This window comes from Dendrobates tinctorius, unplaced genomic scaffold (genome assembly GCF_039654945.1).
Source record: "Dendrobates tinctorius isolate UK_male_01 unplaced genomic scaffold, ASM3965494v1 ptg000021l, whole genome shotgun sequence".
In the NCBI taxonomy this organism is placed as follows: Eukaryota; Metazoa; Chordata; class Amphibia; order Anura; family Dendrobatidae; genus Dendrobates; species Dendrobates tinctorius.
In genome coordinates, this window is record NW_027361689.1 from 25928238 (window position 1) to 25954124 (window position 25887).

At 48.4% G+C, this 25887-nt stretch overlaps 1 protein-coding gene across 3 annotated transcripts in view; it reads right to left on the reverse strand.

Moving 5' to 3' along the window:
• Positions 1–25887, reverse strand: part of NBAS (NBAS subunit of NRZ tethering complex) — an 816956-nt gene that overhangs the window by 790820 nt on the left and 249 nt on the right. For 2 of the 3 annotated variants that reach the window (XM_073568248.1, XM_073568250.1), the window contains exons 2-6: positions 17212–17266; positions 13817–13853; positions 9447–9527; positions 8056–8103; positions 6392–6435 (exon numbers count right to left, since the gene is read on the reverse strand). In XM_073568248.1, the coding sequence (XP_073424349.1) occupies positions 6392–6435; positions 8056–8103; positions 9447–9527; positions 13817–13853; positions 17212–17266 (265 nt within the window). The remainder of the gene's footprint in view (positions 1–6391; positions 6436–8055; positions 8104–9446; positions 9528–13816; positions 13854–17211; positions 17267–25887) is intronic. The other variant, XM_073568249.1, reaches the window with a different exon arrangement.

A 25887-nucleotide genomic window follows, 5' to 3' on the forward strand; every position in this document is an offset into this window, starting at 1 on the left:
GTGGGCTCCATCCATGGAGTCTGTCAGTTTCTTCGTCGGTTGATGATCACCTTTTTGGGCAGCACCAACCACAACCCCCCAGAAACTGATCACAGAGGGGACTGTAAACCTCCCAGGTAAGCAGGGCTGTGGAGTCGGTAAGCCAAACCACCCACTCCAACTGCTCAATTTCCATGATTCCGACTCCACAACCGTGCCAGGCCTGTGGAGTCGGTAAGCTAAACCTCCCGACACCTCCATTTCCACGACACTAACTCCACCAAAATGGGCTCCGACTCCACAGCCCTGCGTGTAAGAAGGAACCACAGGTTCTCATTAGGGTTTAGGTCAGGCTTGGAAGGGGTCAGGTCATTGCTTCTTCATTTTTAAGCAGTGGAGACTTCGATGCTGCCATAGGTCATGGTCCTGTAAAACAATCATGGTTTCCTTGTGAGATGCGGACTTATTCCGGTACTTCTGCTTGAAGAAAGTGTCTTCTAAAATCTGGCAGAAGGTTTGGGAGCTGATCTTGAGTTCATCTGCAACCTGAAAAGGTCCAACTAGATGATCTTTCATAATGCCAGCCCACAGCAGTGCCCACCTCCACCTTGTCAGTGTCGGAGTAGAAGTGGAGCTCTTTGGCAGGTAATGTACTTTTCTCTTTTGCATCATTGACTATTTACAATATAAAACTTTTGGTTCCTCAGATATTGGGCAGTGATCACAGAACTAGGACATCACCAGCAGGCCTCCCTCTGCAAGCAGGGATGTGGAGTCGGAGTCGTAGTTAGTTTTGGTTGGAGTCGGAGTCGGTAGAAATGTACCGACTCCAGCTTTAAAAAAAATGTATTAATATTTCATAATTGAACTTTCATATGAATTTTATAAATGTTACTCAAATATATATGTTCTATCAAACTATGAACAACAGTGATAAGCAGTTCTGCTGGAGATAGAGACATTTCTTACTTCTTGTGTGTCACTGTTCTCCACTGCCCTTATCTAATCTTATACTTGGTTAACCTCATGCTGCCCCAACCCCCCTACTTACAATGTATGAAACTGAAAGTGAAAATGTGTTGCAAATTCTTAGTAGTAAAGCTCCTCCTCTAGACTAGATCATACTAGGTGTGCGTCTTCCAAGCATCTCACAGCTGCCTGCTACTCAGAAGAGGAAGACTGTAAGAAGTATTATCCTTTCAACAAACTTTGCATCAGTTAACTGAGTACATGAGGAATAATAACAGTATTACTGACCACTATATCAGTTGTACGACCTGGCAATAATTTTGTACAATTGTTTTTAGGAAAAACAATTGTCATTTGGATTGTGAATGCAGAATTAAAAACCTGAGAAATGTCAAAGAAGCATCACATTAAATCAGCTGTATTTGAACATTTCACCATCACTCAAGATAGAAAACATTATGTCTGTCAGTGTATGACAAATGATCCAGACGAAAACAAATGCTGTGAAGCCAAGATGAGTGCATATTCAGGCAAAGATAAAAATGCTCCTACCAGAGCTTCTAATCTAAAGAGACATTTACAGCGCTTTCATCCAGAAGTACTGAAAGCAGTGGATGAGAAAGACTGCATCCAAACCAATGAACCAGTGCCCAGCTCTTCCAGCCAAACAAAGGAGCAGAGAACTTTGCAGCCATCAGTTGCAAGATATTTTGTCAGTGACAAAGTTACTGTGACAATGACAGTAGATACATTTAAAAAACAGATCATAGAGCTTGTTGTAAAGGATAGTGTGCCTATTTCATTATTTTCACGACCAGCTTTTATGTGTCTGAATGGGGAAATGGCCCGCAAGCTTGGTGTTTCTTTGGAGAGAGTATTAGAAAATTAGTAACCGAAGAAGCTTTTAAACAAAAGGAAGAACTTAAAAAAACTCTCAAGGGACGCTTTCTGTTTCTTAAAATGGATGCCTGCACACGTCACAGAGTGAACTATTTTGCCATCAATGTCCGATTTGTTTGTGACAAAAATGAAATAGTTACCAAGACATTGGCAGTAAAAGACACCAAAGCTCATCACACCAGTGAGTTTCTCCAGGTCTTGGTGGAAAAGGTTCTGCAAGACTATGAACTTAAAAAAGAGCAAGTTCTTTCTGTCGTAACTGACAATGCTTCAAATATGATAAGTACTATTAAGCTAATGAATGAGAGTAATGATGGTGACCAGCAGCTAGAAGAACATTCTGGGTCCACAGACACAGAAATGTTTGAAATAGAGGAACACAGTATTGTAACTGAGGAGCAAACTGAAGTTGCTTCAGATGAACAGCAACATGATAGTTTAGATGATCTTGTTGAAACTGTGTCAATATGTTCTTTCATTCATCACATGCGCTGTGTTGTGCATACGCTACAGCTGGCTATAAGAGACAGTCTGCAAGAAGGACATGCTGCTGCACTGATTGGCAAGGTGAGAAAATTGGCTACTGTTGCCAGAACCCCTAAAGTTGACTCAATTTTGAAGAGACGTGCTGGAAAAGGGGCAATTATTGATCAAGCCACACGATGGGGCAGTACTTACTTAATGATTCAGCGCTTGGTTGAACTGAAAACCTTTCTTGTAGACATGGCTAACCCTCAACTGACGCTAAATGAAAGTCAGTGGAATCAGGTGACTGAGCTGGAAAAATTGCTAGAGCACCCATTTACAGTGACTAAAAAATTACAAGCAGAGGACTTAACTGCAGGTATTTTCTTAAAGGAGTGGAAGAACCTGATGTTTCGCCTGTCCCAAAGAGGAGGGTTAATTGCAAGTGGCATTGCTACATCAATGAAACGGAGAGAGGAGCTACTATTACAAAATAACATTCTTTTGGCAGCTGTTTATGTAGACCCAATGCATCGGATTCTTCTAGATGATCAACAGCTAAGTAAAGGAAAAGAAGCTCTGTTTGAAATAGCAGTAAGGATGAAAGGGTTGCAGAACAGTCAGGAGGAACAAGAAGAATTTGGTCGTCCGGCCACATCTTCACCCTCATCATCAACTGATGAAGAATTTAATTTCGAAAAATATTTGGATCACAAGGACCGTGCAAAGCGTTCCCGCATAGAAGAGTCATCCCCATCAAGGAACACAGCCAGTACATTTCAGCAGAATTTTTCATGTGCACTAAAAGAAATTGAGAAATTTGACCGTTCATCAAAAATAACAGTGCAACAAGCGATTCCTCTGTATCCTGACATTGTCAGAGATGTTGCCCGAGTGGTTACTGCTTTGCCACCAGCACAAGTTAGTGTAGAGAGGTTGTTCTCTGCTCTCAAAATAATTACCGTAGATCAGATTTGAGGGCATCCATGAAGGAGGATCTGACAGAGGCAATACTTTTTCGGAGGACAAATATATAGATTTCTTCTTATTAACTGTATAAAAGTGTTTATTGCATATTTACTTACAGTTTAGAAAAGTTTATAAAAGTTATTTGCTATATTCTAATTGTATTCTAATAAATGTAGTTTTTGCTCTAAGTGGTCTGATTACTTATATGATGGTGAGAAACTGAATAAGCACGATGTTTAATATTTTACAACAGTAAATTTGTTGTTATGAATTGGCCATTTATGAAGGAGTCGGAGTCGGAGCCGCAACTGTGGCTTACCAACTCCACAGCCCAGACTGCAAGACTGGTAACAATTTGTGACTTTTCAGATCTGCCTAATAATTCTGCACACCCTGATAAAGGGCGCCACATCCTTAGGCTGCACCCTCCTCACTACAGATCACCTGACCAGATACATCCAATAAGCATCAAGTTTATACAGCGTGGAGGGGGGAAATTCGAACAACAATGATGATCTGGTGCTTGACATAACAGGGGACCAGATCTTTCGCTAAATCAGAAGAGATGGCCTAGCAGGCACCCCGCCTCTCAACTCTCACTTCAGCTTATTGGATAGATTATATTATATTCTGATAAGTCAATACAAAATATGATTGGATTTTAATTTTTTTTTTCAGTATGAGGAAACAGGGGTTGATGTAAAATCTTCTAATTTTTTAAAACTTTTTTTTGTTTGTTTAAGTCCTCCTAGGGGGCTGGAACCTACAACCATTCGATCACTTGTATTACTGCATTACGTAAAAACCTGCAATAAAAAAAAAAATATATATATATATATATCACGTTCACCTATGAAGTCAAGCCTGTGGCTGCGCTTCTTAGTTGTACCAGCTGACAGTGACAGGACTAAGTCCCGGCCTAGTGCTTGTCAGAATACTGAAGATTGAAAGCTCAGACCAACAACATGGTCACAGGGCTGATCCAAAATTGGCGCAGCAGAAAAACTAAAATCGTGCCAGAACCAGAGAAGCACTTTCAGGATGCATAAATTAAAAAAAATAAATAAAGAGTTTTGAAAGGGGTATTTCCATCTCCAGGTTCCTGTCCCAATATGTTGTAGGTATATTATAATTTTAAATTATTATTATTACTATTTTCATCATCATTATAACTATCATCATTATCATTAATAGCAAATACCTCCAATTAGAAATGTAATACAGTTCTCCTGATAACCAATGTCCTTACCTCGTATGCAGGACACTGCAGTAGCATGGGTATCCATGGTAATGACCACTAGTAACTAAATAACTCAGTGGTCGCAACCATGGCTATTTAAGCTACTGCTATGCCCTGCATGTGAGGTAAGCAACATAGCTAGCCAGCAGAACTATGCTACATTTCTAGTTGGAGGTATTTGCTAATATTTTTATTACACCTACTACATATTGGGATAGGGTCTTGGAGATGTGAATACCCCTTTAAGGACTATTCCGGCACTGCTCACTTCCACATTGGGAGGCGAGCGGCGCTGGGGACGTTGCGACTACTGAATCCTGTGGGATTGGGTTCTTGATCAGCAGGAATTGTGCTCCTTGTCCTGGTCACTAGATATCACTAGGATAGTGTCCACTGATCTGGTAAACGCCCGAGCGGAGAAGTGACGTCACCCCTCACCCCCCGCTGCAGAAGTGAACAGCGCTGACAATCTTTTACGAGGAAAGGCAAGAAAGGACTCATCTGTAAGACTGGAAGGGAAATTAAGGAACAAAACTATTCAAAGTCATTGGAACGGGGGAACACTAAGGGTATGTGCACACGCTGCGGATTCTGCTGCATTTCCGCAGCGTTTTTGGCTCTGCAGAAACGCAGCAGATTTTGCTGCGTTGTACAGTACCTTTATTTCCTATGGAAATAAAAAAAAAGCTGTGCACATGCTGCGTTTTTTTCCGCGCGGTTTTGCTGCGGTTAACAATCCGCAGCATGTCAATTGTTTGGTGCAGAAACGCTGCGGTTTTACACCTCATCCATTATGAGGTGTAAAACCGCAGGGCAAAACCGCAGAAAAAACGCAGATAATCCGCAGATAAACCGCAGAAAAACCGCAGCACTTTGTCCTGCGGATTTCCTGCGGTTTTCTCTACAAAATCCGCAGAGACTAAAAACTACGTGTGCACATACCCTAAAGGTAAACAAAGTGATTGGCAGGACCCTGGGGCAGCGGCCACGTTGGTAGTCCCTGACTGCCAGACCAAGTCCTTGCGAGCCTTCTCCTGCCTGCCAGCATCCCCAGCCCTGCACCCTGGAGTGTCAGCCCTGGACTACACGTGGCCGATGGACGAGGGACCTGTGATCCTTTCAGCTCAACTCTAGACATCACCCAGTGCCATCACAGATCTTCTACTGGAGTAGGAGCCTTCACTGCCTTCTCTTGGGTTTAGACCAATCCCACACGGTCAAGACCTCCGAATGATCGGCGTTTCCTATTTAGGGATCAGCAACTTTCCGATCTCCAGCCGATGTAAAACGCCAACCCCTTCCATGCTCTACAGTCAGAGGACATACTGTGCTGAATGCTGGGAAATGTAGTGGCAAAGGATTGCAGTCATACATGGACGACACGGCGTTAAAAAGGACCCATTCCAGGCCAACCTACATGCAGCATCACGCCTAGGCAGGCCGCCAGAAGGCGGCGCACTAGGCAGGCCGCCAGAAGGCGGCGCACTAGGCAGGCCGCCAGAAGGCGGCGCACTAGGCAGGCCGCCAGAAGGCGGCGCACTAGGCAGGCCGCCAGAAGGCGGCGCACTAGGCAGGCCGCCAGAAGGCGGCGCACTAGGCAGGCCGCCAGAAGGCGGCGCACTAGGCAGGCCGCCAGAAGGCGGCGCACTAGGCAGGCCGCCAGAAGGCGGCGCACTAGGCAGGCCGCCAGAAGGCGGCGCACTAGGCAGGCCGCCAGAAGGCGGCGCACTAGGCAGGCCGCCAGAAGGCGGTGCACTAGGCAGAACACGATCGCTTTTGCTCGGACTGTTCCTTTAAATTGGATGATTTTCTTTTGCTGCCGAGTAGAAAAGATGGCGGGCAGCACGTGCACACTGTATAATCACTCACCCTGACATTTTCCTATAACAGAGCCAAAGTCATCTTTTGCAGACCTGAAACAGAACACAATAGGGAAATTAAAGCTTGATGACTATACAAGAGTGATGGGTTTTTACAAACACTGAAAAATGTGCGGCCATCAGGGCTGGGAGGACAACGAGGAATTAAATCTGGAAGTTTTCTTACAAATAATTGTGGGGGGTGGGGAAGGGGTGGGAGCGCTAACATTTTTGCACAGAACCATTTCTTAGATGTCCAGTCTTAATACACATTAATCACTTGTCCCATCTCTGATCGGAGAGGGAATCTGCTATGGGGGAGATCTCCAGTAAGTGACAAGGCCTAAAATGCTTTGTAGATCGGTGGGGGTCAGCCTCGAGACCCCCAACCAAACGAACAAAACACTGCAGCAAAAGCAGCGGCGGTCTGCTCTAGCATGGGCTTAGAGATTTTTCTACTGAACCCATACGGACACTTTAGATTTTGTACTTTTGTTTCCCCGTCCCTTCTTTTCACACCCATATCTCCCTTCCCCCCCATGAACATATACTTTTTTCCCTTTGAGAGACAAGTAGTAGTTTTGCTTTGTTTAAGATTAAGTGCTTTGTTCACTTATGAACCTCATTATAGTAAGCGCTCCACCCCATTTACACCTGTCTGTTCCCCTTACTCACCGCTCCCTGAGGAAGCATTGCGAAACCTACATTGGAAGGCAATATGCGTCTGTAGACCTTTATTACTCTTACACTGATGTGACTCTTGATCCATTATCTTTTCATATTTTTTAGGTTATTTATTCTTGGTATTGCATCATTTATTATGAATTGAGATTATTAAATGTTATTACTTCCTGCATTATTAATTAAGAGCTGCATTTATCGTGCACTGGCACATTGTTTTATACACACATCTTTTTACATGGTGTATATGGTTTCATCTTGCCTTATTTTGCACTATTCATCACTATTCTATGTAGAGATCAGGATGCACTTTGGAACAGAAGGAAGGATTATAGGACTTGATCCGATTATTCACTGTCCTTTTTCGGCGTCACTCCTCCTCTATCTACATAATAACTTGTGCTCAGTGTTCCTCCACCTTCACTTACTGGTCTTGTCACGTGGTGTTAATCCATGTGCCTTGTGCACTTTGGATACAATAAAGATTTTAATAATTCACTTTGGTTCTGTACTGGATTTTCGGAGACGTTCGTATGAAATCAAACTTTTTTTTTTTTTTTAAAGATCATTTTTTGTCCTTCATCAATGAAGATGTGTCGCTTTTGTGCGTGGCGAGCTCAAGTTTTGATTGATGCTTTTCTTAGGGGTTTATATTACATTCTATACATTTTTAACCACTTTTTATTGTAATACTTGAGGGGAAAGCAATTTTCAAAAAATAAATTAAATAAAGTAAAACAAATAAACTAATAAGAAAGATTATTTTTTTCCCTGCTTCACCGTTCACCTTATGAACATGGCATAACCAAATACGTAATTTTTTTTTTTTTCATATGTTGCCATTTACATTTGAGGAAAACTTTATACTTTAATTTTTAAAAATATATTTTTTTTAATATTTTTAATGAAACTTCTTTGGATACTTGAACCTGCAGTCGTCGATATACCAGTCAGACTACAATACTATGGTCACAATCTGTAATCCCGACTCACCTGATCTCGATGCACTGGTCCTGAACAGCGGCCAATAACTTTCCGTTACTGAAAAAAAAAAAAAGCACAGCTAGAAAAATGCGCTGAAACGATGACTGAGCTACTAAGTTATGGCGTCAAACGGTAATTTCTCTCTCCGACATAACTCCTGAATTTTATCACCCAGTAGACACAGCAGTGGTCGGGCAGCGATCTGTAGACTGATCCTGGGGCAATATCCTGAGAGCGCCACCACAGGGGACATAAAGTATTACACTTCTCATGTAAATCAATCGGCTGTCCTTTCCTTGCATGGATTTTTAGGGTTCTCCATGGCTAGAGGCTTTCTTCATACTTACTACTGTTTCTAAGAGTTAAGGCTCCTAAATGTTCCAAAAATGTAAAAACTTTGACCCAAGTTTTTAAAGGGGGTTGTCCAGTTTTCTGATGCAAGTCTGGTCAGTCTAGGTGACTGCAGACTTCTGGATACTTACAGCTCACGCACCGCACGCTGTCGGGATTCTGTGGTGTTGCAGGGTGGTCATGTGACCAGAAGTAACGGGACATTGTAGAGCCTCGTATAGATAGAGGGGAGGTCGGATATGCTCACCTGCACTGAATTCATTCTCTAGGGGACATCGGGAGAGCGCCGCACTCGCCGTCTCCGACATCGGGAGAGCGCCGCACTCGCCGTCTCCGACATCGGGAGAGCGCCGCACTCGCCGTCTCCGACATCGGGAGAGCGCCGCACTCGCCGTCTCCGACATCGGGAGAGCGCCGCACTCGCCGTCTCCGACATCGGGAGAGCGCCGCACTCGCCGTCTCCGACATCGGGAGAGCGCCGCACTCGCCGTCTCCGACATCGGGAGAGCGCCGCACTCGCCGTCTCCGACATCGGGAGAGCGCCGCACTCGCCGTCTCCGACATCGGGAGAGCGCCGCACTCGCCGTCTCCGACATCGGGAGAGCGCCGCACTCGCCGTCTCCGACATCGGGAGAGCGCCGCACTCGCCGTCTCCGACATCGGGAGAGCGCCGCACTCGCCGTCTCCGACATCGGGAGAGCGCCGCACTCGCCGTCTCCGACATCGGGAGAGCGCCGCACTCGCCGTCTCCGACATCGGGAGAGCGCCGCACTCGCCGTCTCCGACATCGGGAGAGCGCCGCACTCGCCGTCTCCGACATCTCAATAGGCAAGTTAAAAGAGCAGAAGAGCACAAGATAAGACCAGATTTGTGCATCTGTTTTGCAGGACCCCAAAGCACATACCAGCAGTGGGTCTACTGACCCAAATTCAAAAACCACATAGGCATTTATGAAGCTGCACAGCGTGGGTACGGCCAGTCCGTGCATCGTGGTGCAAGTATGGAGTGTGAATCCAGCCTAATGGTAAGGAACCCGGCTCAGTCCTTACCTCGTCAGCACTAGATGCCAGTTGATTTGCTTGTTGACCAGACGGATGAGGCCGGATGGAAGGCAAAATTTAGCTGGACTGCTGATGGGGAGGGGAGGAGACAAGAAAACACATTATATTAGCTTGATAAATATATAGAAATAGTATGAGCTTCAATACATGCTTCAATTTAAGAAAAAAGAAATTGCATGGAAAAATCAGATTGTGTGTATTTCGACCCAATACCATGTGATGACTACAGGATTGGTTTACTTCAATGGAATCCATAGACATCGATGAGAAGCTCAGAAAGGAGAAATCGCAGCCCATTCTACTGCACTCTTAAAGGACATCTTCCTGACATCAGACGCATTAGTAGGGTTTATCTTGAGTGCACGAACGGAATCTTCCTCATAAGCCACAATCACATCAGTATTTGTAAGCCAAAACCGATCAATTGGAGAAGTATAATAGAAACAGGTCACCACTTCTGCCTGTTTCATCCACTCCTGGTTTTGCCTTACAAATACTGAACGTGTGTATGTGGCCTTACCATGCAGATGCCTGATGAGTTATGAAGCCAGCACCTGATCCTAACAGCAGCAACCAGAGCGAGCGCCGATCGCTGCCGCCCATCTCATTTAAATGCCGCTACCAATCACCGACAGTGGCATGTAAATGGCCCGATCGCACCACACTATCATTTCAGCATCCACCAACCTCTCCGCGACAAGGCTGTAGGGAGTCACTGCAATAACGGGCCCTCTTTGCCACCGTTTTGATACTTCTATGAAGCGGATTCAAAAGGCGATCAGTAATTTTTTTACTATATTTTAGAGCATAACGCAAGCAATTAAAGTCCCTTAGGATTGATTAAAAAGGAAAAAAAATAGTTTTAAAAGAATAAAAAAAAAAAAAAAAAAAAAAAAATACTTTAAAATTAAATCACCCCTTTATAATTAGTAAAAACACAACATTTGGTAACAATTCGGTCGCTGCATTGTACATCAAAATGGTACAAAAGAAACCTACAAGCCTTATTGATGGAAATATGAAAAAGCTACGGGTTTCAGAAGCTCCTGACAGTATTTAAATATTTACTTTTTTTTTTTTTTTATATATTTCTGAATTTTTTTTGAAAATATATTAAAAAACATTAAAAAAAAAAAACCCACTATAAAAGTCTTATCACTATAATTGTACTGACACAGAATGAAGTTACCAGGTCATTTTATCGCACCATAAACACTGTAAATCAAACACCACTCCCTCCACCCCCAATAACAAAGGCGCAATTGCGTATTTTTCTCTGCACTTGGAAAATTATCAGCACATTATATGTTAAATGAATGTTGTTCATAGAAACTACAACTCGTCTTGTAAAAAAACAGCCCTTATATAGCAAAGTCAAAGGGGGGATGGGGGAGGAAAAAAGGAGAAAAAGTAATATATATTTGGAAAAGAAGGGAAGGGGAAAAAAAAGGGAAAGAATTAGAAAAGAAGGGAAGGAAAAAAAGGGAAAGAATTAGAAAAGAAGGGAAGGAAAAAAAGGGAAAGAATCAGAAAACGAGAAAGAAAAAATTCTGATGCTACATTCACTTTAAAACAGGGTTCCCCAACTCCTGTCCTCAAGGCCCACCAACAGATCATGTTTTCAGGATTTCCTTAGTATTCCTCCGGTGATAATTGCTTCACCTGTGCAATACAAAGGAAATCCTGAAAACATGATCTGTTGGTGGGCCTTGAGGACTGGAGTTGGGGAACCCTGCTTTAAAAGACTTCCTTAGTGAGTTATCCTGAAAAGAAAGGACTAAAATTTTAGTAAAATGATAAGAAAATTAATAAAAGTGATAAGCGACTTATCCTAGGGAGAGATGACCATTGGGCAGAGTCTTAACAGAGCAGCTGCAATTCGGCCAACAGTCGGGTAAAAAGTGCAATGACAGGTCACCATGATATTTGGAAAATGTTGCAATTTACAAATTTAATTTTTTTTTCCCCAGGGAAATGTTATTATCTGAAACCAAAAGTAAGGACGCCCCGAAGAGCAGCTGAGTAACAAGCAGCTGATAGCTTTCCCCGTTCTGCCCGTGACGCCTCGTTGACGGCTCGGTAACAGAGGACGACTCCGGCTGACACCTTTATGTGGAGAGTGAGAGTTTTGTGTTCGGAGATAATAGGGCAGTAAAGAATTTTACGACAAGGAGATTTTAATATTTCAGTGGTGCAATTGTTTTGTTAGACAGCTTTTATATTACACTTAGTGTTTCTCTCGTAAAGGCATAGACGCGCTTCGCTCTGTATCAATTACTACTGAGACATATTTGGCTGGTGGTAAAAGAGCGAGAGGGGATCTGCAGAGGGAGTAAATTCAGAATGGGCGCAGGAACAGATGCCAGCCCATAAACAAGTCTTCTCCAGCTCATTTCTGGGTTGATCTGTAGCGGTGTTCACATTCACGTTCGTGCACAGCTGCATTATTATTGGCAAATGCAGAAGACGTAGAGAAGCTTTCCCCTTCCTGACTTCCCATTCTTTTCGTGTTTGTTGCACGTTCATGACCGGGACAATTTTTACAATTCTGACCACTGTCCCTTTATGAGGTCATAACTCTGAAACGCTTCCATGGATCCCGGTGATTCTGACACTGTTTTCTCGTGACATATTGTACTTCATGATAGTGGTAAAATTTCTTTGAGATGACTTGTGTTTATTAGTGAAAAAAACGGAAATTTGGCGAAAATTTTAAAAATTTCGCAAATTTCCAACTTTGAATTTTCATGCCCTTAAATCACAGACATACGGCACACAAAAAACGTAATAAGTAACTTTTCCCACATGTTTACTTTACATCTGCACAATTTTGGAACCAAAATTTTTTTTTTTTTCTTTAGGAAGTTATAAGGGTTAAAAGTTGACCAGCAATTTCTTTTATTTATACAACACCATTTTTTATTTTTTTTTAGGGACCACATCACATTTGAAGTCACTTTGAGGGGTCTATATGATAGAAAGGTGTCACTTTTGGGTATTTTCTAAAAGCTGCACCCCTCAAGGTGGGGGGGGGGGGCAATATCCATGGCCCCTTACGAGCCTGAGAATTCCAGACCACAGCTATCTGCTTTAGCAAGGTTGGTTGTCAAAAATGGGGGGACACCACGACGTTTTTAATTATTTAAATAAAAATTAGAAAAAAAAAAATATATGGAGTGAGTCCCCTCTATTTTTGATAACCAGCCTTGCTGAAGCTGACAGTTGAGTGTTGCAGCCCCCAGCTGTGAGTTTTTTGTGGTTGTTAGCAAATATACAGGGGAACCCACACAGTTTTTTAATTATTTTATTTACAGCTCAGGAGCTGCTAATGAATACTTCCATCCGCCGCTCCTGTCCTCACTGTAGTTAGCGGCAGCAGGTGTCAGTAGTCCCATCAGCTGACACCAGTGACCGGAGGCAAGCTTTATACCTCTGATCACAGCTGCGCCCTCAAATCTCCCGACCCCAACTCATGTAGACACATATGAGGATGTCAAATTCCGCTATGGGAACGAGCAAACCAAGGCAGCCACATTCGCAATTTGGGGGACATTACTTGCTCCAGTTACCTTAATTAGGCTGGTTTCACATTAGCGTTTTTTTGCGCAGCGCATCGTGCGCATGCGTACCTATGTTTAACATGGCGTACGCATGGTCTTGTGTTTGCATGCGTTCGTCTGCATTTTCATGGGCAGGCGGTTTTTTCAAGGTGTGCATCTAGATGCGCCAGATGCAACCTGCTGCATTTTCTGGTCCATCCAAAGGCGTAAAAAAAACCGCATGCGTACACTTGCGCGTGGAATACGTCATAACACATTACAGTCTATGGGAACGCAGGCGTGCACCTGCGTACGCATGTATTTTACGAGTAAACGTGTAGACACTAATTTTACCCCCTAGAGAACGAATGCGCGTAAAAAATGCAACCGCATGATGGTTTTTTGCATGCATTCCTACTTGCGCACGATGCGCAGCGCACAAAGACGCAATGTGGAACTAGGCTTAGATTTTTTTTGGTGCCTTTATCAGGTCCGTGGCTTTCGTAGTTAAGATCATGATTCAAGGGGTGATGGTCTGACAGAGGAAGCCCACTCCCGATGTCACACCCCTTGGCCCCACATTCAATAGTAATCAGAGACCCCCTTTTATTGGGTTCCAATCAATGCCTGATGGCCAAGTTTTCGAGCGACATCGACATCATTCTTCTTCAGAGACACCGCCACAAAAACAGAAGCGCATCAGAAAAATCCCATTAATGGCCGACATGAAAACACTAAGCAAAAATAAACAATATTCCAAATTCTTTATTAACCCCTTAAACTTTATAAACTAGTAACCCTCCTCCAAGCCGTACGTACCTGTACCAGAGTAGCTGCTGGAAATAATACGCCGGGGCTGGAGGAAAAAAGTGAGATGTTATTACATCATTCTAAAATAAAGCTAACAGTCACAGGTGAAGGAGGAGGACAGGACAGCGATCAGAAGGTTAGCACAAACCTACACTATGTAGTCGACCAAAAGGGTTAAAGGGGGTTATCCACTTTCTAAAATCTTTTGCCTGTAATTCTTTTCTTTGAATAAGGCATTCCACCTCCTCCGCTGCCCTAGTGTCGGTTATTGGGCAGTGATGTCACTCTGACAACGCTGTAGCCAATCACTGAGCGCAGCAGCTCTGCCACTGTAGACCCCATGCGCTCAGTGACTGGCTGACGTGACGCTGACGCTACATCGGAGCGCAGACAGTGACAGGAGGGGCAGAAATGGACCCAGGGAGGGGGCGGAACAGTTTAATTGTTTTTACATTGAAAATTGCAACTTGAGCAAAGTTTTCTGAAAAAAACTTTTAAAACCTTTCCACACATTTTTTCTATACTTGAAGTTTTGGGGTTTTATAGTGTGTGGTATAAACGATAACAGCAGCGTGATCGCTCAGGTCAGCGCTATTAGCGATCGCCATCGTGTAAAGCAATAATGCGGCTTGTGTCCGCACCTCCCGAGACCCCTCATCTTCTCAGTTTTCCCATCAATGGAGCTGAGAGAATCTGTCCTGTGTGTGGTGAGCTAGACATTATTATTGGTGCCATTTTGGGGTGCATACAATGACTTGATGGCATTTTGTTGGGGGAAGATATACAGTGGGGAAAAAAAGTATTTAGTCAGTCAGCAATAGTGCAAGTTCCACCACTTAAAAAGATGAGAGGCGTCTGTAATTTACATCATAGGTAGACCTCAACTATGGGAGACAAACTGAGAAAAAAAAATCCAGAAAATCACATTGTCTGTTTTTTTTTCATTTTATTTGCATATTATGGTGGAAAATAAGTTTTTGGTCAGAAACAAGCAATCAAGATTTCTGGTTCTCACAGACCTGTAACTTCTTCTTTAAGAGTCTCCTCTTTCCTCCACTCATTACCTGTAGTAATGGCACCTGTTTAAACTTGTTATCAGTATAAAAAGACACCTGTGCACACCCTCAAACAGTCTGACTCCAAACTCCACTATGGTGAAGACCAAAGAGCTGTCAAAGGACACCAGAAACAAAATTGTAGCCCTGCACCAGGCTGGGAAGACTGAATCTGCAATAGCCAACCAGCTTGGAGTGAAGAAATCAACTGTGGGAGCAATAATTAGAAAATGGAAGACATACAAGACCACTGATAATCTCCCTCGATCTGGTGCTCCACGCAAAATCCCACCCCGTGGGGTCAGAATGATCACAAGAACGGTGAGCAAAAATCCCAGAACCACGCAGGGGGACCTAGTGAATGAACTGCAGAGAGCTGGGACCAATGTAACAAGGCCTACCATAAGTAACACACTACGCCACCATGGACTCAGATCCTGCAGTGCCAGACGTGTCCCACTGCTTAAGCCTGTACATGTCCGGGCCCGTCTGAAGTTTGCTAGAGAGCATTTGGATGATCCAGAGGAGTTTTGGGAGAATGTCCTATTGTCTGATGAAACCAAACTGGAACTGTTTGGTAGAAACACAACTTGTCGTGTTTGGAGGAAAAAGAATACCGAGTTGCATCCATCAAACACCATACCTACTGTAAAGCATGGTGGTGGAAACATCATGCTTTGGGGCTGTTTCTCTGCAAAGGGGCCAGGACGACTGATCCGGGTACATGAAAGAATGAATGGGGCCATGTATCGTGAGATTTTGAGTGCAAACCTCCTTCCATCAGCAAGGGCATTGAAGATGAAACGTGGCTGGGTCTTTCAACATGACAATGATCCAAAGCACACCGCCAGGGCAACGAAGGAGTAGCTTCGTAAGAAGCATTTCAAGGTCCTGGAGTGGCCTAGCCAGTCTCCAGATCTCAACCCTATAGAAAACCTTTGGAGGGAGTTGAAAGTCCGTGTTGCCAAGCGAAAAGCCAAAAACATCACTGCTCTAGAGGAGATCTGCATGGAGGAATGGGCCAACATACCAACAACAGTGTGTGGCAACCTTGTGAAGACTTACAGAAAACGTTTGACCTCTGTCATTGCCAACAAAGGATATATCACAAAGTATTGAGATGAAATTTTGTTTCTGACCAAATACTTATTTTCCACCATTATATGCAAATAAAATGAAAAAAAAAAATAGACAATGTGATTTTCTGGATTTTTTTTTCTCAGTTTGTCTCCCATAGTTGAGGTCTACCTATGATGTAAATTACAGACGCCTCTCATCTTTTTAAGTGGTGGAACTTGCACTATTGCTGACTGACTAAATACTTTTTTTCCCCACTGTATATTCACAGGAGTACCAACATGGCATCCATGGGGATCTTCAGCAGACCCCAGCTCACGGGAGTCAACGGGCATTCGACAGGTTGCAATCACACACCTTAAAAGCCACTGTCAAAAATGGCAGATATGAGGTCAAAAAGCAACAACCGGCGCTAGCTCTAGTCGGGGCAGGATGCCGACTGTAACAAAGCGCTGGCATATTCTGGGTATGGGAGACATAGAAAAACAACTTGGGAGATATGTACATGAAAGGTACACACGAAGAAGGGGTTAAAGAATGTGTCAGCAGGTTTCTGCTATGGAGTCTGAGAGCAGCATGATGTAGGGGTAGAGACCCGAATTCCAGTGATGTATCACTTGCTGGACTGATTGGTGCAATTTTGATAAAATCCCTGTTTTCTCTGCTGTAGATGCAGCGGTGCTCAGAATGCTGAGCTCTGTATAACCCCGCCCACATCCCACTGAGTGCACTGTCCGCAATCTGCCAATCGATGGAGTGCGGGTTACACAGATTCAGCTGGACTGCCCTGCACGTGACACCTATTCCTACAGTGATAATCTCCTACCAATAAAACACTGATTGTATTGAAACCTCAGGAAACTTCTAAGCAAGTGACATCACTGGAATCACGCTATCTGCCCCTACATTATACTGTAGCGCAAAAACCTGTTGACAAATTTCCTTTAAGTCGCTGCTTTTCCAGGGTTTTTATTTTATTTTAACACTTTATGTGTCACACAACACTGAAAGAGATGTTCCCATAGAATGTAAATCAAGACAGAATTCTACATTGCCAGCGCTGTGAATGAAGTATAGCTTAAAGGGGTTATCCAGAGGGATCCAGAGCCGCTCACGTTACGATCCAACCCTCCTGCCTGGATGCCCCATCCTCCCATTATCCCTCACTGGCACCTTCCCTTTAACGAGAAGTGGCACTCAATCCTTATGTAGGGGCGAGAAATGGGAGCCGTGGCAGAACAGCAGGGGTTAGATGACGGGACGGCCGGGTACCTGTAATAGCCTTGGTCAGGACAAACGACGCTCCGTGCTCACGGCCACCTCGAGGCTGAAAATAAAAAAAACAGGACAATTATACGGCAGGAAACCGCAGCGGCTCACAAACCGCCCAGGTTTCTCCAGAAGCACAACGCTCGGCGCAGAGGCCCCGGTTATGGGCTTCAGGGTAGACATTACGCTCAGTGGTGCTATACACTGCGCAAAGGATTTAAAGGGCTAGTTCTGCAGCTCTCAGGTTTATAGATCATAGTATGCGGTATTATTTATAGAGATCTGTGCCATACGAGTCCCCAGAATATACAGTTGTGGCCAAAAGTATTGACACCCCTGCAATTCTGTCAGATAATACTCAGTTTCTTCCTGAAAATGATTGCAAACACAAATTCTTTGGTATTATTATCTTCATTTAATTTGTCTTAAATGAAAAACACAAAAAGAATTGTCCTAAAGCCAAATTGGATATAATTCCACACCAGACATAAAAAAAGAGGGTGGACAAAAGTATTGGCACTGTTCGAAAAATCATGTGATGCTTCTCTAATTTGTGTAATTAACAGCACCTGTAACTTACCTGTGGCACCTAACAGGTGTTGGCAATAACTAAATCACACTTGCAGCCAGTTGACATGGATTAAAGTTGACCCAACCTCTGTCCTGTGTCCTTGTGTGTACCACATTGAGCATGGAGAAAAGAAAGAAGACCAAAGACCTGTCTGAGGACTTGAGAAACCAAATTGTGAGGAAGCATGAGCAATCTCAAGGCTACAAGTCCATCTCCAAAGACCTGAATGTTCCTGTGTCTACCGTGCGCAGTGTCATCAAGAAGTTTAAAGCCCATGGCACTGTGGCTAACCTCCCTAGATGTGGACGGAAAAGAAAAATTGACAAGAGATTTCAACGCAAGATTGTGCGGATGTTGGATAAAGAACCTCGACTAACATCCAAACAAGTTCAAGCTGCCCTGCAGTCCGAGGGTACAACGGTGTCAACCCGTACTATCCGTCGGCGTCTGAATGAAAAGGGACTGTATGGTAGGAGACCCAGGAAGACCCCACTTCTTACCCCGAGACACAAAAAAGCCAGGCTGGAGTTTGCCAAAACTTACCTGAAAAAGCCTAAAACGTTTTGGAAGAATGTTCTCTGGTCAGATGAGACAAAAGTAGAGCTTTTTGGGCAAAGGCATCAACATAGAGTTTACAGGAGAAAAAAAGAGGCATTCAAAGAAAAGAACACGGTCCCTACAGTCAAACATGGCGGAGGTTCCCAGATGTTTTGGGGTTGCTTTGCTGCCTCTGGCACTGGACTGCTTGACCGTGTGCATGGCATTATGAAGTCTGAAGACTACCAACAAATTTTGCAGCATAATGTAGGGCCCAGTGTGAGAAAGCTGGATCTCCCTCAGAGGTCATGGGTCTTCCAGCAGGACAATGACCCAAAACACACTTCAAAAAGCACTAGAAAATGGTTTGAGAGAAAGCACTGGAGACTTCTAAGGTGGCCAGCAATGAGTCCAGACCTGAATCCCATAGAACACCTGTGGAGAGATCTAAAAATGGCAGTTTGGAGAAGGCACCCTTCAAATATCAGGGACCTGGAGCAGTTTGCCAAAGAAGAATGGTCTAAAATTCCAGCAGAGCATTGTAAGAAACTCATTGATGGTTACCGGAAGCGGTTGGTCGCAGTTATTTTGGCTAAAGGTTGTGCAACCAAGTATTAGGCTGAGGGTGCCAATACTTTTGTCCAGCCCATTTTTGGAGTTTTGTGTGAAATGATCAATGTTTTGCTTTTTGCTTCATTCTCTTGTGTTTTTTCATTTAAGAGAAATTAAATGAAGATAATAATACCAAAGAATTTGTGTTTGCAATCATTTTCAGGAAGAAACGGAGTATTATCTGACAGAATTGCAGGGGTGTCAATACTTTTGGCCACAACTGTACGGCCCCTTTCCTGCCTCAAAAGTATCAAAACATATTCCGATTTTGCTTCTCTTTTTAAAAAAAAGGCCATTTTTTAAATCAATCGATCATCTGATCACTACGAGTCTGGTTCCAAAGAAAAACTCCAGGCAGCTGTGCTTTCACTGCAGCGGCCACTACAGGGCATAAGTGGTATTGCTTGATAGATCTCTCAAAAGAAAGGCAGACACTAATACAAGGATGTGCACATGTCACCAAAGCAACACTGCTCTCCTGAAATACTCTGTGCTGCTGTCTCCCTGCTCCTCCCCCATATATCTCCCTCTGTGACCCCCATAGACCAGCGCACTGCTCTCCTGAAATACTCTGTGCTGCTGTCTCCCTGTTCCTCCCCCATATATCTCTCTGTGTGCCCCCCATAGACCAGCGCACTGCTCTCCTGAAATGCTCTGTGCTGCTGTCACCCTGCTCCTCCCCCATATATCTCCCTCTGTGACCCCCATAGACCAGCGCACTGCTCTCCTGAAATACTCTGTGCTGCTGTCTCCCTGCTCCTCCCCCATATATCTCCCTCTGTGACCCCCATAGACCAGCGCATTGCTCTCCTGAAATACTCTGTGCTGCTGTCTCCCTGCTCCTCCCCCATATATCTCCCTCTGTGACCCCCATAGACCAGCGCATTGCTCTCCTGAAATACTCTGTGCTGCTGTCTCCCTGCTCCTCCCCATATATCTCCCTCTGTGACCCCCATAGACCAGCGCACTGCTCTCCTGAAATACTCTGTACTGCTGTCACCCTGCTCCTCCCCCATATATCTCCCTCTGTGCCCCCCATAGACCAGCACACTGCTTTCCTGAAATACTCTGTGCTGCTGTCACCCTGCTCCTCCCCCATATATCTCCCTCTGTGACCCCCATAGACCAGCGCACTGCTCTCCTGAAATACTCTGTGCTGCTGTCTCCCTGCTCCTCCCCCATATATCTCCCTCTGTGACCCCCATAGACCAGCACACTGCTTTCCTGAAATACTCTGTACTGCTGTCACCCTGCTCCTCCCCCATATATCTCCCTCTGTGACCCCCATAGACCAGCACACTGCTCTCCTGAAATACTCTGTGCTGCTGTCACCCTGCTCCTCCCCCATATATCTCCCTCTGTGCCCCCCATAGACCAGCACACTGCTCTCCTGAAATACTCTGTGCTGCTGTCACCCTGCTCCTCCCCCATATATCTCCCTCTGTGCCCCCCCATAGACCAGCACACTGCTCTCCTGAAATACTCTGTGCTGCTGTCTCCCTGCTCCTCCCCCATATATCTCCCTCTGTGACCCCCATAGACCAGCGCATTGCTCTCCTGAAATACTCTGTGCTGCTGTCTCCCTGCTCCTCCCCCATATATCTCCCTCTGTGCCCCCCATAGACCAGCACACTGCTTTCCTGAAATACTCTGTGCTGCTGTCTCCCTGCTCCTCCCCCATATATCTCCCTCTGTGACCCCCATAGACCAGCGCACTGCTCTCCTGAAATACTCTGTACTGCTGTCACCCTGCTCCTCCCCCATATATCTCCCTCTGTGCCCCCCATAGACCAGCGCACTGCTTTCCTGAAATACTCTGTGCTGCTGTCTCCCTGCTCCTCCCCCATATATCTCCCTCTGTGACCCCCATAGACCAGCGCACTGCTCTCCTGAAATACTCTGTGCTGCTGTCACCCTGCTCCTCCCCCATATATCTCCCTCTGTGCCCCCCCATAGACCAGCACACTGCTCTCCTGAAATACTCTGTGCTGCTGTCACCCTGCTCCTCCCCCATATATCTCCCTCTGTGCCCCCCATAGACCAGCACACTGCTCTCCTGAAATACTCTGTGCTGCTGTCTCCCTGCTCCTCCCCCATATATCTCCCTCTGTGCCCCCCCATAGGCCAGCACACTGCTCTCCTGAAATACTCTGTGCTGCTGTCTCCCTGCTCCTCCCCCATATATCTCCCTCTGTGCCCCCCATAGACCAGCGCACTGCTCTCCTGAAATACTATGTGCTGCTGTCACCCTGCTCCCAGAATCCTTGCTGCCTGCCATCCTCAGTGACCGAAGACCCCATTCCTCTCCTCAGATCCTGTCCTGGCGATGTGTGAAAGCGAGGCGACAGGGGCCTGATATATGGCGGAAGGAGCAGGGTGACAGCAGCACAGAGTATTTCAGGACAGCAGTGCGCTGGTCTATGGGGGGGGCGCCCTGTTCGGTGCCAGGGATTGTACATAAAGTGCTGTGTTTTATACACATAGATGGATCGTCTGCTTGTCTGCTCCACAGAAATCCAGGAAACATTTCTGCTGATTGATGACCTATTCTGATCCAGACTTTACATGCAAAGACAGTCAGTAACTTTGCAGGCCCCATCAAAATGGCTGATCACTGTGTTCCTAGATGTCATAGGTTTTTGTGCCAGATTTCAGTAGCTGCTCCCCCTAGTGTTAACAAGTGGAAATGCCAAACTTTTTAAAATTATTTTTCATATTTTGCAAAATTAAAAACAAATGATAATATTTTTTTAAGAAAATGTAAACATTAATTCTTTACATTTTTTCAATTGCTGAAAAAATTTTTTTTGATGGCACCTTCCCTTTAAAGGGGGGTGTCCACCATCGGTGACAAGTGTTTATTTTCATTTACACACATACATTTGGGGCTCCAAATATTTGTTTTTGCAACTGGGTTTCATTAAAAATTTTGCATATTCGACTTTTACATTCTATTTATTTACAGGCACATCCAAGTTTTCAGGGGTTTGGGGTCATAAATCAGCGGAGAAAAAAAAGTCACAAACTCCCCATCAGACCTTTATAGTGAGCTCACTGATGGAATCGCAGTTAACTAAATCTGCATCCAGCGACTCAGAGGCTGCAGAAGAAAACGCTCTAAGAAAACTCGAGGGCAAAAAATACCCAAAATAAGGTGAATTAAAGGGAAAAAAAAACTGTTGTAAACAATGGACAACTCCTATAATTTAGTGACCTGCCCTTAATGAACGTGGCGCAGCTCACACTCCGTCCATGTGCCACTGTCAGACCGTCCTCCAGTCACAGGCAGGGCGTCAGTCCTCATACTGTTCACACAACATTCGGGCACAAACTACTGTGGATCTGTGGAACTTGGCGGAAAACACCGCCTCTCCCTGCTGCCGAAATGTGATGGAGAAAACCGCAAAATAAAGTCTTATTACCAATGCAGAAACTCTGGGGCTGGGGGAATGAGGAGCGCGGTGGTCAGGACGGTGCCCCGCGCGGGAAGAAAAGATCACAAACAATCTGGGAGGCAGCAATTATTTTTATTACTAGATGAGAACTGCCAGGCGCAGCCTGGGGTCGGTGTGGGGGCACGCTCCCAGGCGAAGGGGTGAGGGGGCATGCCGCCAGGCGCAGCCCGGGATGGGTGAGGGGGGAGGGAAAACGCTGACGGTCGCAGCCCAGGATGGGCGAGGGGGGAGGGACAACGCTGGCGGGCGCAGCCCGGGATGGGTGAGGGGGGAGGGAAAACGCTGACGGTCGCAGCCCAGGATGGGCGAGGGGTGAGGGACAACGCTGGCGGGCGCAGCCTGGGATGGGTGAGGGGGGGAGGGACAACGCTGACGGGCGCAGCCTGGGATGGGTGAGGGGGGGGGGGGGGGGACACTGGCGGGCGCAGCCAGAGATGGGTGAGGGGGGAGGGACAACACTGACGGGCGCAGCCTGGGATGGGTGAGGGACAACGCTGACGGGCGCAGCCTGGGATGGGTGAGGGGGGAGGGACAACTCTGACGGGCGCAGCCTGGGATGGGTGAGGGGGGAGGGACAACGCTGACGGGCGCAGCCTGGGATGGGTGAGGGGGGAGGGACAACGCTGACGGGCGCAGCCTGGGATGGGTGAGGGGGGAGGGACAACGCTGACGGTCGCAGCCCGGGATGGGTGAGGGGGGAGGGAAAACGCTGGCGGGCGCAGCCTGGGATGGGTGAGGGGGGGGGGTAGGGACAACGCTGACGGGCGCAGCCTGGGATGGGTGGGGGGGGTGGGGGGGACACTGGCGGGCGCAGCCTGGGATGGGTGGGGGGGGTGGGGGGGACACTGGCGGGCGCAGCCAGAGATGGGTGAGGGGGGAGGGACAACGCTGACTGGCGCAGCCTGGGATGGGTGAGGGGGGAGGGACAACGCTGGCGGGCGCAGCCTGGGATGGGTGAGGGGGGGGGGAGGGAAACCGCTGACGGGTGCAGCCTGCGATGGGTGAGGGGGGGGGGGGGAGGAAAACCGCTGACGGGCGCAGCCTGCGATGGGTGAGGGGGGGGGAGGGAAACCGCTGACGGGCGCAGCCTGCGTTGGGTGAGGGGGCACGCTGAATGGGTGAGGGGGCAAGGTGACGGGCGCAGCCCGGGATGGGTGAGGGGGCATGCTGACGGGCGCAGCCCAGGATGGGTGAGGATGGGTGAGGGGGCACGCTGACGGGCGCAGCCCGGGATGGGTGAGGGGGCACGCTGACGGGCGCAGCCAGGGATGGGTGAGGGGGCACGCTGACGGGCGCAGCCAGGGATGGGTGAGGGGGCACGCTGACGGGCGCAGCCAGGGATGGGTGAGGGGGCACGCTGACGGGCGCAGCCAGGGATGGGTGAGGGGGCACGCTGACGGGCGCAGCCAGGGATGGGTGAGGGGGCACGCTGACGGGCGCAGCCAGGGATGGGTGAGGGGGCACGCTGACGGGCGCAGCCAGGGATGGGTGAGGGGGCACGCTGACGGGCGCAGCCAGGGATGGGTGAGGGGGCACGCTGACGGGCGCAGCCAGGGATGGGTGAGGGGGCATGCTGACGGGCGCAGCCCGGGATGGGTGAAGATGGGTGAGGGGGCACGCTGACGGGCGCAGCCCGGGATGGGTGAGGGGGCACGCTGACGGGCGCAGCCCAGGATGGGTGAGGGGGGAGGGTAGACGCTGACGGTCGCAGCCCGGGATGGGTGAGGGGGGAGGGACAATGTTGGCGGGCGCAGCCTGGGGTCGGTGTGGGGGCACGCTCCCAGGCGAAGGGGTGAGGGGGCACGCCGCTAGGCGCAGCCCGGGATGGGTGAGGGGGGAGGGAAAACGCTGACGGTCGCAGCCCGGGATGGGCGAGGGGGGAGGGACAACGCTGGCGGGCGCAGCCTGGGATGGGTGTGGGGGGAGGGAAAACGCTGACGGTCGCAGCCCTTGATGGGTGAGGGGGGAGGGAAAACGCTGGCGGGCGCAGCCTGGGATGGGTGAGGGGGGGGGGGAGGGACAACGCTGACGGGCGCAGCCTGGGATGGGTGAGGGGGGGGGGGGGGGGGACACTGGCGGGCGCAGCCAGAGATGGGTGAGGGGGGAGGGACAACACTGACGGGCGCAGCCTGGGATGGGTGAGGGACAACGCTGACGGGCGCAGCCTGGGATGGGTGAGGGGGGAGGGACAACGCTGACGGTCGCAGCCTGGGATGGGTGAGGGGGGAGGGACAACGCTGACGGTCGCATCCTGGGATGGGTGAGGGGGGAGGGACAAAGCTGACGGGCGCAGACTGCGATGGGTGAGGGGGAGGGACAACGCTGACGGTCGCAGCCCGGGATGGGTGAGGGGGGAGGGAAAACGCTGGCGGGCGCAGCCTGGGATGGGTGAGGGGGGGGGGAGGGACAACGCTGACGGGCGCAGCCTGGGATGGGTGAGGGGGGGGGGGGGGGGGACACTGGCGGGCGCAGCCAGAGATGGGTGAGGGGGGAGGGACAACGCTGACTGGCGCAGCCTGGGATGGGTGAGGGGGAAGGGACAACGCTGGCGGGCGCAGCCTGGGATGGGTGAGGGCAGGGGGAGGGAAACCGCTGACGGGCGCAGCCTGCGATGGGTGAGGGGGGGGGGGGGGGAGGGAAACCGCTGACGGGCGCAGCCTGCGATGGGTGAGGGGGCACGCTGAATGGGTGAGGGGGCACGCTGACGGGCGCAGCCCGGGATGGGTGAGGGGGCACGCTGACGGGCGCAGCCCGGGATGGGTGAGGGGGCACGCTGACGGGCGCAGCCCGGGATGGGTGAGGGGGCACGCTGACGGGCGCAGCCCGGGATGGGTGAGGGGGCACGCTGACGGGCGCAGCCCGGGATGGGTGAGGGGGCACGCTGACGGGCGCAGCCCGGGATGGGTGAGGGGGCACGCTGACGGGCGCAGCCCGGGATGGGTGAGTGGGCACGCTGACGGGCGCAGCCCGGGATGGGTGAGGGGGCACGCTGACGGGCGCAGCCAGGGATGGGTGAGGGGGCACGCTGACGGGCGCAGCCAGGGATGGGTGAGGGGGCACGCTGACGGGCGCAGCCAGGGATGGGTGAGGGGGCACGCTGACGGGCGCAGCCAGGGATGGGTGAGGGGGCACGCTGACGGGCGCAGCCCGGGATGGGTGAGGGGGCATGCTGACGGGCGCAGCCCAGGATGGGTGAGGGGGCACGCTGACGGGCGCAGTCCGGGATGGGTGAGGGGGCATGCTGACGGGCGCAGCCCAGGATGGGTGAGGATGGGTGAGGGGGCACGCCGACGGGCGCAGCCCGGGATGGGTGAGGGGGCACGCTGACGGGCCCAGCCCGGGATGGGTGAGGGGGCACGCTGACGGGCACAGTCTCTGTACCCAGTGTACAACTGTGCTTTCATTTGGGCACAAGAAGACTTATCTGGTTGTGGAACTACAACTCCCAGCCTGCTGTGACCCCCCTTGGAGCAGGTGCCCAGAGCCACCATGGCAGCACAGTGC